General features: G+C 45.3%; 1 protein-coding gene across 4 annotated transcripts in view; it reads left to right on the top strand.

The window, feature by feature from the left end:
• Positions 1-18,769, top strand: part of ITGB3 (integrin subunit beta 3) — a 64,922-nt gene that overhangs the window by 5,707 nt on the left and 40,446 nt on the right. For 3 of the 4 annotated variants that reach the window (XM_072781333.1, XM_072781332.1, XM_072781335.1), the window contains exons 2-3: positions 10,630-10,715; positions 18,406-18,601. In XM_072781333.1, the coding sequence (XP_072637434.1) occupies positions 10,630-10,715; positions 18,406-18,601 (282 nt within the window). Of the gene's footprint in view, positions 1-1,510; positions 1,581-10,629; positions 10,716-18,405; positions 18,602-18,769 lie in introns of those variants that run through there. The other variant, XM_072781336.1, reaches the window with a different exon arrangement.

Here is an 18,769-nt window from a genome sequence, read left to right as displayed (position 1 = left end):
TGAGATCCACCCATGGTTCCAAACCCTTGTTTTAGTGACAGCACGAGATAAACTCCTCTAGGTTAAACCTCTGCTGCCTTTGCTGGGGGCGGCCAGGCTTGACCACCTCTTTGAGATGGAGGGTAACATGGTGTCTCTGTTCTGGAACTTCTATAGGTTGAGAACAGATTGTCTCTCTCCTGGGAGGTTCCTGAAGGGAGTGGGCCAATGTTTATTTTGGAGTTCCCACCGAACTGCAGATTGAAAGAGTATCTATAGGGTTTTGATGCCACAGGTGCTCCATGTTATAAGAAGCCAGGCATGCTCTGGGGAGTCTACAGTTATTTATGTATGTATGTATGTATGTATGTTAATTGATTTAAAGGTTTTATTTATTTATTTGAGAGACAGAGAGCACAAGCAGGAGGAGCTGCAGAGGAAAAGGGAGAAAGAGAAGCAGCCTCCCTGCTGAGCAGGGAACCTAATGCAGGACTCCATCCCAGCACCCTGGGGTTATGACCTGAGCCAAAGGCAGATGCTTAACTGGCTGAGCCAGCCAGGCACCCCTGGGGAGTCTGCACTTAGATGAATGCCAGTGTAAAAAGTGAGAGAGGACAGAGAACATTTAAAATCAGCTTTAATTTCCTTTTAGCTTATAAATGTAATTCAGCCTGTTGTATTAAAAAAAAAAAAAAAGCCAAGCAGTGTAGAAACAGAATAATGCAGAAAGCGCCAAGTCCCTTGTAGTTTTGTCCTTAGAGATAACTGCTGTTAAGTTACTCGAGTTTTTTTTCCCTATGTATATGTCACCATAAACAGTTACTTATCCTTACTGTTATTTCTCAAGTAGGATCACCCACAATAGGATCAATGTCACTCAATAATATATCTTAAGCATATCTTTATGTGAGTTTATATCTTTCCGTTATTTATCGTAAGAATTCTAGCCAGCAGGCATACTGTCAAATGGATGTAGCAGAATTTTCTTTTTTTTTTTAAAACTTTTATTATTTTTTTTTAATTTTTATTTATTTATGATAGTCACACAGAGAGAGAGAGAGAGGCAGAGACACAGGCAGAGGGAGAAGCAGGCTCCATGCACCGGGAGCCCGACGTGGGATTCGATCCCGGGTCTCCAGGATCACGCCCTGGGCCAAAGGCAGGCGCCAAACCGCTGCGCCACCCAGGGATCCCGGATGTAGCAGAATTTTCTTAACTGGTTCCCTGTTGGCAGACGGTGGGATCATTCCCAATTATTTGCTACTACAGATAAAGCTGCGGGGGATGGCCTTGCTCATTGTTGGCACCTTTGTTCAAGTGTTTTTACAGGCTCAATTTCTTGAACTAAAGCTTCTAGGTCAAAGGAAGTGAATATTTTACACTTAAATTTTAATAGGTTTTGCCAAATTGTCTTCTGGAATGGTGGGAGCAGTTTGCCTTCCTACTAGGATGGGGACGACAAAGACTTGCAGCAGCACCGTTACCTGCTGTCCATACCCACCAGACATGAACTGGAGGAGGAGAAGTAGCAGAACTAGAGTGCTGGATGCCAAGGAGGTCACCAACAGGGCACTGCTGGGCTGAGCCTCAAACAGAGCTTGGTACGGGCTTGCTTTTTCTCTCTACTGAGTGAGTCAGATGGGAGGTGGGGCTAGTGCTGATAAAATTTTCCAGAGCTTGAGATGCATTTGCATCAAATCTCCACTAAGCTATTAGGAAGAAATGGACATTTGTGCATTGTGTGAGGGGTCTTGGCCTCTGCGATGCTGGACCTCCTAGAGCGTTAGTCACCGGTGATGGTTTCTGGCTGGAATATATACTTCCAGGGCTGGCAGCACTTCTAATCCAACACTACTTTACAGAGAAGCAAAAAGGAGAGGCCCTGAGAGTCAAAATGACTTGCCCAAGATCATACAGCTAGTTTTGGGGCGTTGGTAGAGTCTAGCCCAGGGAGCTCTTGTCTCCTGGCCTGTGATTTCTTCAGCATATCCTATTAGAGGCAGAAGGCGCAGTGAATCTGATCCTGAGGCGGGGCTGTGGTGGGGATGTAGATGGGCATTCCTAATGCAGGAAGGAGTTAGAGTGAAGGTACACAGGAAGGAATCTAACACATTTACTGAGCATGCACTGCAGGTAGATAAAATTATCTCATTTAATCTTAGTACTGCATGAAGTATGTCCATATTTGGGAGCATGGGGAAAAGGAAGCAATGATTTGGGGTCTCCCATACTTGGCTGATGTGGCTGCATTAGGCCTGTTAAATACTAGGGAGCAATTATGAGTCCTTGAATAAAGAATGAAAGAGTCATTGGACCTTAGAGCCCCAGGGAGATGAAAGGACCTGGCCAAGGTTACACAGCCAGCGGATGGCAAAAGTGCCTTTGGATCTGAAGTCTCTTGCCTATGGCTCTGCATGTCTTCCCCATCATGTCCACTGTTACACAATAATAATGTTCATTGTTTTACCACTGCTGCCCTATGATGTTGCTCAGGGACTGAATGTTAATTTTATATGACGACCATATGGAAGATAGGACTCTGAGGATGGGCTTTCTGCAGTGTTCTGCACATGGCTCCCTAATTAACCCGGTTGGAGATGCTAACCAGGCATGATCCTGCTTCACTTACAAGGGCAGGACCTACTGGCTGAAGAGTCAGTGAAAGGGTATGGCCAGTGGTCAAAACATCTGAGCTTTGTCCAAGGGGATCCACTTGTTAGGGGGCAAAATCCGTCCTGTCTTTCTGCCATGCCCCACATGCCATCCATCAGTAAGGCCCTGGAACATATCTAGGTCTGACCACACTGTTAACCCTGCTACTCTCCCAATCCAAATCCCTGCCATCTGTAGCCTGGATTATTGTAATAGCTTCCTAATTGGTCTCTTTCCATCTTGTTTCCCTAATGTCTGCCTTCCTTTGAGTGGCCAGGATGATATTTTCTATGCTCACCTCTGCTCAGACTCCTCTAGGGGCTTTCCATCACATAGAGAATGAAAGCCACATTCCCTACCGTGGTTATAGCTTCCTAGCATTCTGCTCCCTGACTGCTTCTCTTGCTGCTTCTCTGCCTCTTTCCTCCTCTCTCTCTCTTCCTGCTATTGCTTTAACAGACTGAGGTCCATCTAGCACTTGTCATGGATTCTTTCTAGAATGCTCAGCCCCTAGATTTTCCCAAGACACACTCCTTCATATCATTTTGGAATGTCAACTCAGAGAGGCCTTTCTTTTTCATTTTTTCCTCTTTTTTTAAAAAAAATTTTTTTAAAAATTTGAGTACAGGTGATACATGTCACATTAGTTTCATGTGTACTACATAGTGATTCAGCATCTCTATACATTATGCTACGTTTACAAGTGTATCCATGGCCTGTCACCATGCAGCGCTTTTACAATATCATCGACTATACTTCCTATGCTGTACCTTTTATTCCTATGACTTATTCATTGCATAACTGGAAGCCTGTATCTCCCACTCCCCTTCACGCATTTTGCCCATCCACTTACCCCCCTTCCCTCTGGCAAACATCAGTTTGTTCTCTGTATTTATAGGTCTCTTTCTGCTTTTTATTTGTTCATTAATTTGTTTTGTATTTTTAGAGCCCATATATGAGTGCAATCATATGGTATTTGTTTTTCTTAGCCTAACTTACTTCACTTAGCATAATACTCTCTGGGTCCGTCCATGTTGTCATAAAAAATGGCAAGATCTCGTCCTTCCTTATGGCTGTGCAATATTCCAGTGAGTGTGCGCGTGTGTATTACATCTTTATCCACTGATCTATTGATGGACGCTTAGGATGCTTCCATATCTTGGCTATTGTAAATAACACTGCAATAAGCATACAGGTGCATATATCTTTTTTGAATTAGTGTTTTTGTTTTGTTTGAGTAAATAGTAGTAGAATTATTGGGTCATATGGTGTTTCTATTTTTAATTTTTTTGGGAACCCTCTTACTGTTTTCCACAGTGGCTGCACCAATTAACATCAACACCAACACACAGGAGGGTTCCTTTTCCTCCACATCCTGCCCAATAACTATTATTCTTTGTCTTTTTAATTTTAGCCATTCTGAAAGGTGTGAGATGATATTTCATTGTGGTTTTGATTTGCATTTCCCTCATAATGAGGGAAATTGTGATGTTGAGTATCTTTTCCTGTGTCTGATGGCCATATGTATGTCTTCTTTGGAAAAATGTCTATTCAGGTCCAGAGAGGCCTTTTTTTTATTTTAAAGATTTTATTTATTTATTCATGAGAGAGAAAGAGAGAGAGAGAGAGAGAAAGAGGCAGAGACACAGGCAGAGAGAGAAGTGGGCTCCACGCAGGGAGCCCGACATGGAACTCAATCCCAGGTCTCAGCATAGGGCCCTGGGCTGAAGGTGGCGCTAAACCGCTGAGCCACCAGGGCTGCCCCCAGAGAGGCTTTTCTTGACTACTTTCTTTATAAGGGACTACTTCCTCTCATTGATGCTATTCTTCTATGGTTTCCTTTTTTTTTTTTTTTTTTTTTTTTAATTTGAGAGAGAGAACAGATACAGAGGGAGAGGGAGATACAGACACCCTGCTGAGTAGAGATCCCAATGCAGGACTCAATCCCAGGACCCTGCAATCATAACCCCAGCCAAAGGCAGATGCTTAACTGACTGAGACACCCAGACCGCCCACTCTGTTTGTTTTTTTAAAAAAAACATTTGCCTGTGTTTGAAATTATATTTTGTTGTGTATGTTTTTGTTTCTATTTTCTCACTATAATTTAAGCTCCGTATGAGTAGGGGGCTTGTTTTGTTCAACAATGTCTTCAGTGCCTAGGAGAGTGCCAGGCACAGTAGGTGCTCAATGAATATTGGTTGAATAAATGAATGACGGAATGCCAACATCACTGATGTATGTTAGTAGAAAAGTATAAAGCCAAAGTACCCACTTTCCCATTATCTACAGATGGATTAACCATGGCAGTTTTCATTCCAGGATGGCTTTTTCTCTATTATGCAAAGTATTTCAGGGCAGTGTTCCTCAAAATGGTGTCATATATGCTATGGAAATGCAAGTCCATTTTGTATTAGCTTCCTAGGGCTGCAACCACTGTGTGGCTTACGGCAATGGTAATTTATTTTCTCTGAAGGCTAGAAATCTGAAGTCAAGGTGTCAGAAGGACCATGCTTTCTCTGAGGCTGTGGGTAGAATCTTCCTGTGCTACTTCCTATCTCCTAGTGGAGGTCTGGTACCCTGGCATTCTTTGCCTTCCAGTTGGGTTACTCTGATCTCTGCCTTTGTCATCACATGACATTTTCTCTGTGTCTGTTTTCACATGGTATTTTCCCCTTACAAGGACATCAGTCATATTGGGTTAGGGCCTCCCCTAATGACTTTATCTTGATCATATATGCAAAGACCTTTATTTCCAAATAAGGTGATAGTCATCAGTACTAAGGGTGAGGACTTTAGTGTATCTTTTTTGGGGGCACAGAATTCAATCCATAATGCATTTTAATATTGGTAGAGGCAAATTATACACAAATGTCTTCTGATGTTACATATCATGAACTTAAAACAACTTAAAAAAATCTTTGAAATTAGGATGCATTCTATATCCATGATCTTAGATATGGTGAAATGTGGTAGTTTGGATTGCTTGCCATTTTGAGTAATGCTTACTGGAGCTTTATACTTAGAGGTATGTATTAGCTTGGACACCACTTTTCCCGTCTGTTTCCCCTTCTTTAGATTACTGAGCTGTTCTACATGTGATGAAAGAACAAAAATAAAATAAATTTTCTCAGCAGCTTGCTCTGGAGAAACCAGTTGTGAATCCATATGGCAGTTAGCATGAGATGTTTTGTTCTTGGATGACTCACTCAGCCAGGTGACTGCAATGGAGGCTCAGGCATTGCCTGAGTCACCCAGTATCCCCATGGGCCTAACTGGGAAGTGACCAGCCAAAGGTCAGTGGCAGGGCTGGGGACCTAGGCCAGAACTCCTCTCTGGCAGATAGTAAGATAGTCCATAGCATATGCAGCATGGATCATCCTTTCTCCCCACTAAACACCTCTCCATTAACCCCACTTAACCCTCTCCTGAAGTTCCCCGGCCTGCTCCTGCAGTCTAACATCCTGTCTCATTGGACAGCATGTCCTCAAAATAGCTCTCATTGACGCATTATGACTTCCACTTGTTCCAACTCTCTTCCTTGTTCCCCTTTTTTTCTCCATTTTTTTCCCCATCCTTTGTCTCTCTTCTGGTTCTGTGAATTAGGCTGATGTGCCAAACCACAGCCTTTCCTTCTACTGCTTTCCAGGCAACTGTGTTGGCGGTCTTGTCTTTTTGAATTGGTCTCCTCTTCTTGGTCAGCCCTCCCAGATTGGATTTTTTTTTCTAAGATTTTATTTATTTTTCATGAGAGAGACAGAGAGAGGCAGAGACATAGGCAGAGGGAGAAGCAGGCTCCCTACTGGGAGCGCAATGTGGGACTCAATCCCAGGACCCTGGGATAATGACCTGAGCCAAAGGGAGACACTCCACCACTGAGCCCCCCAGGTGCCCCCAGATTGGATTTTTGAACACTAATATTCCTGACTCCATTTAGAAGTGAGATCTGACAACTGATCATTTTATTCTAGTCTAGCGCTTCCTGGCTTCACTGCCCCATTCAGGGCATGCTCAACTGTATGTATTATGTCCTGACAATGTAGTGAGTTCTGAGAAAAAAGAAAAAAGTAAAACATTCACCTGCCTTAAACAGCTTGGGACTCAGGATAAAAACAGGGAGGACAAAACCAATAGCATCTAGAGCAGCAGCTGCCTACAGTGAGTGAGCCCTTCCTGTATACTAGCCTGTGGTGCTCAGAGTTTGACAGGGATTGATTCATTGAATCCTTACAGCCACCCATGAGAACAAGGGACAATCCACCTTGTTTCCTGGCTTTAGCTAAACTGTCAGAGGAAATGGGTGTTGGGGGTTGCTAATTCTTTTCAATGATAAAGTTCTGAAGGGGATCGCCACTTCTCTAGCAGGGCTGAGTCTGGGCCTTTGAGACTGAGCAGGAACAGAGCCTTATAAATGACTGGAAAAGGAGGCCCAAACTCCTTCCACATGTTCAGGAGGGAGGGGTGGCCTCAGAGCCCCAGCTCATTGAATTGGCATGGCCCAGGCACAGAGACTTCTGATGAGTCAGTCACTTTTAGCCACTGCAATCCAGGGAACCTGCCCTTGGTGGCAGGTCTTGGTGGGGGGTATATTGTTGGGGGATCATTGGTTCTCACGAAATCAACCTGTGATTCACTGACAGAGGCGGTAAAGGGAACTGGCTGACATGACTCCCCAGGCATGACTTCCTAAGGAACAAATCCCAGCAGCTTGTCTCATCCTCTGGGGTCGGGGGCCGCCCATTCACTGGGAGGGGGCCTGCTGTTATTTATTTACCATCTGGCAAGGCTTTCTATTCTGGCTACAAGTCAAGGACTCATAGACAAATAAATGCTAATTTGAGAATGAATGGATGGAAAAATGGACAGGCTGGGAAAAAAGTTGGCAAAAATAATTTGATGTGCCCATACTTCCCATGATCCTCTCTTCTCACTCTTCCCCAAGGTTTCCTCATGCTTCTGCTCCCTCCCCACCCTAGTGAAAATCGAACTACCCCCTGGATGCCAATTCCCATGGAAACCTCAAGGAGAGAGGCAGAGACCTAAAATAGTTCAGGCTATGCTCCTCTCAGAGCTCTTCCAGTAAGGCAGTAAGAGGGGCTGTGCTCACATCTGGCTGGGAAAAGAGCCACTGTGAGCTGAGACGTGGCCAGGCAGCCCTTGCCGAGGGAGGCCTCTTGGTCGCATCGTGTGATCTGAACCATGAGGCCTTCTGAAGCCCAGAGCTCTGGGAAGACCAGCTACGTTTCTTCCATTATAGATAGACAGGGTGTGGCTGAAGGTTGCCCCAGCTCAGAGGTGGCCTTGGAACCTTAGGGCCAGGCCAGGAACCACTGCCATAATTCCTACTTCACAGACCTCGTGCTTGATGGGTAAGGGGCAGTCACATCAGAGGCTCGGGCCCAGGGATTATTCTTGGGCTGGTAGCAGCACCCCATTTACAGAACCGTGGAGTTGGGAAGGGCCTTTGAAGTTAGAGTCAAGCTCTGAGGAAGTCTGGGGCTTCCAGGATTCCACAGAAAATTCTCGTGTTTTTAGGAAAACAATGAAAATTTAAATTGTCAGAGGAACTGTTTCAACCAATTTGCATGTTCTATATCGGAATTCCTTGCATAATTTGGAGCTCAGTTGTTTAAAAAACAAAACAAAACAGATCTAGTCCAATACTTCTCTCCGTTTGCTCCAGTATACATTTATGGAGCATTTGCTTTGAGCAAGGCCTGGGGCTGGGCTGGGCAGGGCAGACCTTGAGGGGCTTAAAATCTATTGGATGGCAGTGTTGTTAAGACAGATGAGTAATTGTAATATGTTAAGGATAGTCTGTGAAGAAACAGGCTGAGAGGAGTTAAATGACTGCCTAAGGCCACCTTAGTAGTGGTGACTCAGATCTGCGGTCTATACCCTTCTGATGGATCTCTCTGCCCTCCAGTGAGACCCTAGAGGAGATGGATATCGTTAAAATGTAATGTTTAAAGAGTTTAAAGTATGTTTACCATACAAACATAACATGAATATGTGTCAAAAATTTTATTCAACTAAATTAATGAGGGAAGCAGTAAGTTATTAAGATTAGTTTCCAAGAAAATTCAGGGAAGGGAGGGGCGCCTGGCTGGTTCAGTCAGTAGAGTGTGTGACTCTTGATTTTGGGGTTTGAAGTTCAAACTCCACATTGGGTGGAGAGATTATTTTTAAAAATCTTTAGAAAACTCAGGGAAGGGAAATTTATAGTTGGTCAGTCAGAGGAATGTTTAAATCAATTATCTGACAGTTTCGAAATTAGTTAATGTTCTACAAGGCAATAAACCCTAACCTTCAGAGGGTTACCTTTGATACCAGACAGATTATTTGCAGTGCTGTTGGAGAAGAATCATATATACTGTTCTCATCAAGAATTATTTCCGTTGTAACTGGTTTTCTACAAGTTAACCTCTATCCTTATGGAGTTTTAAAATATCCTAATCACTAGAAGTCAAACAAAGGTATATTCCCCAAGAAAATCAGGTAATCCCTAGGTATGGTGGGTCTACTTGTCAACACCCTGCATTGAAAGGACATCCAGTATTTCCTTGCCTATTTCCAAATCTCGGATAATTTTTTTTGACAATACTGTGTTGTGTGTGTGTGTGTGTGTGTGTGTGCGCACATTTTCTGGGTATGTTTTGTCTGGATGTTGGAAGGGAGTTTAGTCACACTATAATAAAATGGACTGAGACATTCAGCTTGATGAGAGGTTTTAGGGGCACTGGAAAAACACCCCACCGATCAGGTTGATTTCCCTAAAAATGGCTTTGCTGGTCTTCCCAGATGCGGGCAAGGGACCACTTTAGAAAATTGGATGGAGGACCTGGGTCACAGAGGGGAATGTATCTTCCTCAGGCTGAGAGACCTTTATATTTGAAAAGACCCTCCTGGGGGCATTGCGGAAAGCAGAGGTTTACCTGGCTAAGCCCAAGAAGGCTGAGCTAGGGGAAGCAGGGAGGGGGAGAACTTCTAAGTAAACGCCTGAAGTTTGCTTCTTGGCTAGGCTTCCCTGGTTTATTTTGGTCCTTCTGCTTGTCTCTGCTTTTCCCTCTAGCTTTTTCTCTGTCTTTTGACAGTGTGAAGACTGTTCACATTTGAATGACATTTTGTAGGGCACCACATGCTTCTCTTTTACCTCACTGAATACTTTGCACAAATCCTGTGAGATAGATATTACCATTTCATAAAGGTTAGCTGAGTTGCTCAAAGTCATGACATGGCTAGTAAAAAAGAGCACTCAGGATTCAAATATCTTCCAGGACTTCCAACTCTGATCCATGTTACACCCTCCAGTTTATCTCACTAAGCCTTTTCTGACATTTCTGGAGCTTTCCCTGGACCAGTCTACACCTTGACCCAAAGATATACGTATTGGGATGCTTGAGAAGGTTTTGGAAGCTTTGCTTTGTCCTGGCAGGCCAGTGGAACGTTCCCATGGCCATCCGCACTCCCGCCCCCCACCATACATAGGCTATGTGTTAATGTTAGCGCATCAGGGCTTTGGATTCCAGAGTAGGGGCTGTGAATCGATCACTAGAATAATTGGAGAGAGGGCACATTACATTGCCCTGGGCCTCAGATTTAGCTATGCACCATGTAGGTGTCAAACCAGGTATTAATTAAAGCCTCTCCATCAGTTATGATCTGATAGTTTGGCCCAGGTTTCAGTCTTGATCCAGCACTTGTCATCACTGGGGCCTCATCAATGCGGGTGGTGATGCATTTCCTCCGACCTTTCTCTCTTTTTTTTTTTTTTTAAATTTTATTTATTTATTCATGAGAGACACACAGAGAGAGCGACCTTTCTCATTCTTTCCTCCTTACTGCACAGCCTGTGGTTGGTGAATGTCTATGGTATGGTCAGACCTGCTGTGTGCATCTGAGAGCTATAAATCTGGGTGACTGGGGAAGTTGGAAAGGTTGTAGGAGGTCAGCTACACTGTCAGGCCAGGTTGGGTGCTAATGCCTTTGTCTCTGTTGCAGTGTCCAACATCTGTACCACACGAGGTGTCCACTCCTGCCAGCAATGTCTAGCTGTGAGTCCTGTGTGTGCCTGGTGCTCAGATGAGGTAAGGAGAAGACATGTGACCGTAGTTCTTCCCCAGGCTTGGCTGCTTTCATGCAGGAATGGATCCAGAGGGGCATCTCCTCCCTGCTAAATACACAAGCCCCTTGTCCCTCCAGAGCAAAGCCAGGGTGAAGCCTTCCTATTGATGGAAGTCGAAGTGAGCTGTCATGGGGTTGTTGCCTGGAGTGCCACCCGTATTGGGCTGTGTGACACTTACTTAGTGTGAACCAGTTTGGTTAGATCCCTGGTCTCACTGTAGCCATTGTCCCTCTTTACCACACTTTGCTTGCTTTTTGTTGAGGGTAGAGCACCCCCAGGGTGTCAGGTATCAGAGAGGCAGAAGAAGGTTGTTGGTATAGAAGGGATGCTGGCTTACAAACATCTCAGAGTTTTAAAAAGGCAAATGAAAGAGAAATCTTGCACTTCCATGGGGGATGGGTGCTGTTCTGTCAGAGGATCTTTTCTCTTGTGAAGTCCAGACCCCCAAAGCCTTTACCTTTTCCTCTCTCTTTCTCTTATTTTCTTCCTTCCTTCCCTCCCTTAGGTGTCAATGAGACAAGGTGCTGGGCCAATTTGGTGAGGATAGGAGGGTGACAGGAAAGGTTTAGCTGTGTCTAGGCAGAGGGTTTGTTGTGTCTGGGGCCCTAGGGAATGAGTGTGTCTGAGGGAATTGCTGTGTTTGTGGCTGGGACAGGAATTTGGAGCTATGAGGGCTGGGGGTGGTGAGTGTAGCTGGAGTGATTCCAGTGATTACAGAGTCTGAGGCTGAGTCATTGGTCTGCCCTCCTCCCCCAGGTGGTTACCTGAACTTCCAGCCACCTGAGGCCACCTCTCTGTCATAAAAGCATGTCTCTGCCCTCTGCAGTTTTATGACTGCTCAACTACTCAACTGCTTGAATCAGGCCTCCTCATTCTCTTTGCTTCTCTTCCCAATCTGCTGAGTTTCCTAAAAAGGCAACCTTCCTGGTTGGCTGGTGGGGTGTGAGGAGGGGGGGAGGGAGTGGGAGCTGGGAGGCTGTGTTTACCCCTAGACAGGAGGATTGCCAGAGCTGCAGAGGCCAGCCCAACACACTGCTTTGCCTCTGTACAGTTCAGCACGGGAACTCCTTCCAGAGGCAGCTGCCCAACATCTGGGCCACATTGACTTCATTTAGCAAATGAAACATTCCCTGGGGCTGGGAGTGAGGGGTGGGGAGGGGGTGGGTGAATCCATCCCTTCCACCCCCACAGGTTCTCCACCCCTCTGGGCTGAGCTGGCCACTCAAGTGTGATGTGGCCTCCTCCCTTCTCATTTGCCGTATCTTCCTTCCCTTGGTTGCCATCATAATATTATTAAGCTGCTTTTGTAAGGAAGTTGGAATTCTGCAACTACATCCTGGAAGAAGGGAGAGCTTCTTGGATTCAATGGCCTGAAGCTGGCTAGAGCAGATGGGTTAGCCAGGGGAGAAGCCCTAGTGCCACTCAGAGGATGCTCCCCATTCCTTTTCTCTCCTTTTCCACCCAAAGTGAACAGAAAGTGCAGGCAAATGTGACTAAGAGGAGTCTGGGGAAAAAGAAAACTTATACTTGGAGTGTCTGTCCCCCCTTTTGATCTGCGTAGGGACAAGCCCTGTAGCTGAGGTATGCTGAGGCCTAACCAGACAGAGCCCATAGGTCATGTGACCAGATTTTGGAGAGTCAAGTGCAGAATATTTGTAGATGACTATAGTGAATGGTGTCCCCTGGGGCAGACCAGGGGAGGACATGGGGAGAAGGTGCAGGGTAGGATCAAAGCATAAGTTAGGGATGGTGGTAGTGGTGGGGGAGTCAGAGAGGAAATGAGTGCATCATGAACCAAAAAATACTGATGAGTGGAAGTAGAAGGTCCAATAATATATTCTCTGGAAGAATGGAATATAAACAGGAAAGTGGGTGAAGCCAAGCGTTTAGTGAATGACTACAACTATCTCTGGGAAAGGAGGAGGAGGGGAAGAGAGATAGCAGAGGAGCCCAGTGTGAGGCAAAGTGTGTCAGCCAGCCTCCTCCAGGGAGGAGTGGGAGATGGGAATCCCAGGCTCTAACCTGAACTTGACTGCTGGTGTTTTTTTTTTTTTTTTCCCTGAGGATTTCCCCTGCACAGGCCAAGTTTAACCACTGAAAGTGTCTTGGCTATTGACTTACAAAACCAGAAGTGAACCCTCCGGGCCATTTTGTATGTGACTTGTTGAATAATTGACCCTAGAGGGCCCTCTACTTCTGCCTCCCTTACCTTGGCAGTTGCAGGCAGGGTTGGCAGTGCCTGGAAAAACAACTGGTTGGGCTCAGCTTTCCCGTGGTCCTAGAGGACAGCAGCTCTGGGTGTGTATAGCAAGTGCTTGGCTGGGTCATAGGAAAACATAGCCAAAGTGGATGAGTGCAGAGTTTGGGGCCATCTGCATAGGGTGTGTTCTTGGGGGTGTTGCATACTGATATGGGTGGGAGTGGTGTGCTGCCTCTTGGCTGTGAATATCACCAAGAGGCCAAGATCACACAGAGATTCAACTTATGGTCTCAGCTTCACTGGTGCCATGTTGGAATCTAGAACCTTTCAAACTTGCTTGGTTGTAGGAGTCACTTGGGATTGTTTGTTCAATATAAAGGTTCCCAGGTCAGATCATGGACCTTTTGCATTGGAATGGGTTGTTACGATAGCAGGTTTGGCAAACCTTACTGATCAAAGGGGCTGATCTGGGATCATGGTAGGCAGAGGTGGAGTTAAGGCAGCCAGATAAAATATAGGATGTCCGGTTAAATTTGAATTAAACAACAAATAGTTTTTAATATAAGTATGTCTCAAATATTTGCTAAATTTGGCAATTCTAAGATGGAGGGAAATACTAGGAATTCTTACATAGTCCTGAGTACACATCAGAAGGTGGACCAGCTCACACTCAGCCTGACAGCCAAGGATGAATAAAGAAGAATGAGTTTGGGTCTAGCCAAATAGACTCTAGTAGGAGTACATATTTTCTTCTCTGCATCTGTAGGGAACACGTATGGGGCCATTATTTAATTCCTTTTTAGTCACAGCATAATTTTGTTCTTACTTGTCTGCAGCTTGTCTTTCTAATTTTTTTCAACATCCAGAGTTTAAATATTCATCTTGAGAGTTTTGCTCAACTTGTTGTAAAAATAAAAGTATAATATTAAAAGTGCTCCCCCCAAACAGTGGGGTATGGATACCAACAGCTAGCTATAAATCAAAGTGCTTTTCTTTTCCTCTGCTTCTCTATATGCTCAAGTGATTTCTTGTTCTCACTGAAACAATCAAGAAAACAACGTTAATTTATTTCAGTTGGAGGCATTTGGTAGTTCTCTGGGAGAAAAAATAAGTAGCAGGGCCTATTGTCCCTTGTCTTCCAAGAAAAGAGTATACAATAATAGTAGTAATTTTAATGGTAATAGTAGAAAAAGCCACCTTCTATCTGTATTTATCAGATAAATGCAATGATATGATATATGCCATCATATCATATGACATCATATCATATCATATCAAAAGGATTTGAATATGTTTGACTTATATTGAGATTTTTCATATTTTGAAAGCATTTCATGTTCAGTCTTATTTGATCCCCTGCCAAAGTCTGTGAGATAGGTAGGTAGGATAATGACAGTTTTTCATGCTTTATTTTCCCAATTTCCAAAATGGGATGAATGGAGAATGGGATTAATAGTGTGCATCATCCTCCCAGGAGAGGGAGAGGGTTCAGCTCACGCCACGCGTGGGCTGGAACCTCCCACCTCTGTGCTCAGGATCCTCCCCTGGGTCTTGGTTATTTCTGCCCTTTTGTGTCACATCCGGTTTCACTGGGAACTAGAACTTTAACATTCCTCCTCCCTCCTTCCAGTTATTTCTCTGAGTAACCTAGAGACATTCCTCTACTTTCCCAGTCTGGGTTAGTAAGAAAGGGAATGTTGCCCAAGTGTGTTGAGGTCACCACTTTTGTATCCTTCTGGGACAGGAGGCTCTCAGGGAGAGCATGGTGAAGAGCAGGCCTGTTGTCTTCCTGACCTCTGATGTCAGCGACCACAGAGGGAGGGAGGGAAACAGTTTTTGTTTCTCAGTGTTTATATTTCTAAGGAAATTCATAACAAACCATAAGGACAGTCAGCAGGGCTTAGCACTTCAGACCTTCTTGTAATAAGCACTGTTGCGTTGGAAAAAACAGGGAGTCAGAAAACCCCCTCAAGAACATTCTCTCCCTTCTTGGATGCAGCTTAAAGATACACAGTGGCCTCCATACTGCTCTCATTTCATTTCCCAGTCTCCCCTTCCCCCAGTCCTTCGGCATCTGCGTGAGTCCTGGAAAGGATCAGCTCCTCCTTGCATCTGGGTCTATCCAGTCATCGCCTTTTTGGGAAGATTTTCTCTGTGGGGTTTTGTGGGCAGCTGGAATCAGAGATAAGGTGGGAGTGCTCTGAACAGGAGACTGCTTCCTCAGGGAGAAGAATTGGGAGAGCCTGCAGGGGCAGCAAGAAGAGTTTGGGCACTAGAACTCCAAATGCTCCCAAGTTCTCCCCTCTGCCATCCTGTCCTATGCCAGGCTGGGAGCAGGGAGGGCATTTTTGACTCTTTCGGAGACTTGGAGGATCCATGATGCCTCTGCTGGAATCTTTGGAACCAAGAAGTTTAAGGTTTAGGCACTGTTTCCCATTCCCATTTATCCAAATCACACTTGTGAGGCTGAGTGGGAAAGAAGGAAGCTGCTGGCTTCCAATTTTTTTTCTACTTCATGCCTGGGCCAAGGTAGTCTTCATGCTGTTTATCTTAGTCTATTCAGGCTGCTATAACAAAAATACCATAGCCCTGGTGGCTTGAGAACAAACATATTTTGTACAGTTCTGGAGGCTGAGAAGTCCAAGATGAAGGTTTCAGCAAATTTTGTGTTGTAGTGGCTGTCTTTTTGCTGTGACACAACAGAAGGGGCCAGGGGACTCTCTGAGACCTCTTTTTTAAGGGCACAAATCCCATCATGAGGGCTCTACCTCAAGACCTAATCACCTCCCAATGCCCTACCTCTTAATACTTTGGGGGTTAGGGTTTAACATATGAATCCTGGGGGGATACAGACATTCAGTCTACATCCCTGCTGATGTTCACACTCCCATCCACCTGGGGAAGCCTTTCAGCCTATCAGACAAGCCTGGGCATGAGAGGGAGAGAGACTTTAAGCATCAGGAGGGGCTTTAGGCTATGGAGTTCTGATTTGTTGAGTATGGATGGTTACTTGTGGCCAAATTCCTCCCCTTGAAATAAGGCTACCAGCCACCTGCAGGGGCCAAGGAGGCAGAATGTTACCTCTCCTTCCCACACCTTCCACATCCCCTTCATACTTTCTGTTCCCTACTAGGGCATTCTCAGGTGTGGTCTTTCTGGGACCATTGCTTGCATACTTCTACTTCTCTGCCTCGATTCTCACTCTATATGGCATTGAACACAAACTCTCCTTTTATGAGGATCATGTCAGTCAGACAATCTAGGAAGCACCTCACTTCTGCCGTTCTTAGCTCTGGAACTTTGGGCAGGTGGCTGACTTCTCCAAGCCTTAGATTTCTTTCTTGGAAGATTGGCTTCCTCATTTGTGAATTCCTCAAGCCCCAGGTTTATCACTTGTGAAATAATAATAATAATAATAATAATAATTATTATTATTATTATTCCAGCCTGAGAGAGCTGTACACAGGAGGGTTCCACATGCGGAGGAATCCACATTAAGTGCGTATTGCCATGCCTGACATGTGTTGAGTTCTCAATATGTTAATGCCAGTTTTCTGGGATAATGGTATGGGTTGTTTGGCTGACTTCTGGAGACAGTTGTGAGAAGGAATAGGTAGTGATAGAGGTGAGGATTGAGGGCCCAAAGTTCTAAATATTGTGATACAGGCCCAGGGAAGAGTTTTCCAGCTTTCTAGCCGGTCCTCCCCACCCCAGACTTGCAAGGAAGGAGCCCTCATAGACTGACACTCACACAGTGCTGGCTAACTGTGTTAGCTGGGCACAGAGCAGGAAGGGACCGAAATTGCCATGTCACCTACCCCCTTATCCAGCAGGTGAGAACACCAGGGCTCAGAGGGGTGCAATGAGTAGTCTGAGGGCACAGGGCCAGCTAGTGGTAGAGCCAGGATTGAACCTGATTCCTGATTTCTTTCCGTTGCAGCACACCCTCCACTCAGTACTCAGGTATAGACACACAGCGATTCAGAGAGCCAAGGGATACACACCAGGGTGTTTGGAAGGGTACTCAGTTTACCTTTTGTCCAGGGTGAGAGAGGAAGTTTAAAGTGAAGTGATAGGATAGGCTCTCGTCAGTGGCTGGCATCATGGGATCTGCCCAAGCTTGTGGAGTTTATTCATAACTCACTTATCCAGGAGCTATTTATAGAGCATCTCATAACAACAGCTAATATTTATTGAGCACTTATTCCATGGCAGGCACTATACTGTGGATTTTATATGCATTGTCTTGGGGTGCCTGGGTGGCCCAGTCAGGTGAACGGCCAATTCTTGATTTTGGCTCAGGTCATGATCTCAGGATCATGGGATCGAGACCTGCATTAGGCTCTGTGCTGAGCTTAGAGTCTGCTTGAGATTCTCTCTCTTGCCATCTCCTTCTGCCCCTTCTCCCTCCCCCCCTCTCTCTCTTTCAAATAATAAATAAATCTTTATAAGCATTGTCTTATTTAGTCCTGCATAACATCCCTGTAAGTGTGGTCTTTTATTATCTTCTTGTTATAGCTGGAGAAGCGAGGCATGGAGAGCTTCGGTGACTTACCCAAGGAACCAGCTAGCAAGAGACAATGCTGAGATGTAGTCTCTGTCAGTCTACTCCAGTCTTAGCCCCAGCTCTGCTGCCTCCCCATCCTTGTTCCCCCTACGACCTTTGTGGTGACTCCTGGGTTGGGTGCTGGGAAAAGAGGGAATAGCCCCTGCCCTCTGGGATCTCACACCCTAGCCAGTGTCTTGACATAGTGGCTTCCAAACTGTTTGACCCTGACCTAGAGAAAGAAATGCATTGCATATTGTCATTTATTTTATCCAACTCCCCATATATAAACATTTCATAAAACAGTATTTAGTTTTACTATGTATGTATATATGTTGATACTTTCTATTCTATTCAGTTGAATTTTATTGAATAAATTGGAGGCTGAGTCCCCTACATTGATTTTTGGGATCCAGGTGTGGGTCACATTTCAGTTTGAAAACTGCTGGCCTTTTTTTTTTTAAGATTTTATTTTTATTTATTCATGAGAGACACAGAGAGAGGGGCAGAGCCATAGGCAGAAGGAGAAGCAGGCTCCTTGCAGGGAGCCTGATGCAGGACTCGATCCCAGGATCCTGGGATCATGACCTGAACTGAAGGCAGAGGCTCAACCACTGAGCCACCCAGGTGTCCCTGAAAACCACTGGTCTAACAGGCATTTTACAATTCTAGCCCTCTTCCTAGCTACCAATCTGTGAATAGGTACTCACCTAACCTTTCTGGTACCTCAGTTTCCCCCTTCTGTATGATGAGCTATCTTAGGAGGGACCACCCAAATTCATTTTTGCTGGTTTAGCTCCAGAGGGCTGGGTGAGCTCTAGGCTGTTGGGAGTTGGCCTAGCCTATGGGAGACAGAGAGCCACATAGCACCAATCACAGGCTTCACCTTGGGCTCCTGTCTTACAGGCCCTGCCTCTGGGATCTCCCCGCTGTAACCTGAAGGAAAATCTGCTGAAGGATAACTGTGCCCTGGAATCCATTGAGTTCCCCATCAGTGAGGTCCGCATCCTGGAGGCCAGGCCCCTTAGCAACAAGGGCTCTGGAGACAGCTCCCAGATTACTCAAGTCAGCCCTCAGAGGATTGCGCTGCGGCTCCGGCCAGGTAGGTTGAGGGCTCTTTTCAGGGAGAGACCCTGGACAGATGGGCACAGGACATTTCACAATGGAAATGGGGTGGGAAAAGAAGGATATTGAGGGCAGTGTTGGGCTGGAAAATGCAGGATAATGGAAGGTATTGGAACCTGTGGTCAGAAGATCTGAGTTTGAATTT

Source organism: Canis lupus, chromosome 16 (assembly GCF_048164855.1).
Source record: "Canis lupus baileyi chromosome 16, mCanLup2.hap1, whole genome shotgun sequence".
In the NCBI taxonomy this organism is placed as follows: domain Eukaryota; kingdom Metazoa; phylum Chordata; class Mammalia; order Carnivora; family Canidae; genus Canis; species Canis lupus.
Note: the sequence above shows the minus strand (reverse complement) of the source record. Positions and strands in the feature narration are given on the sequence as shown.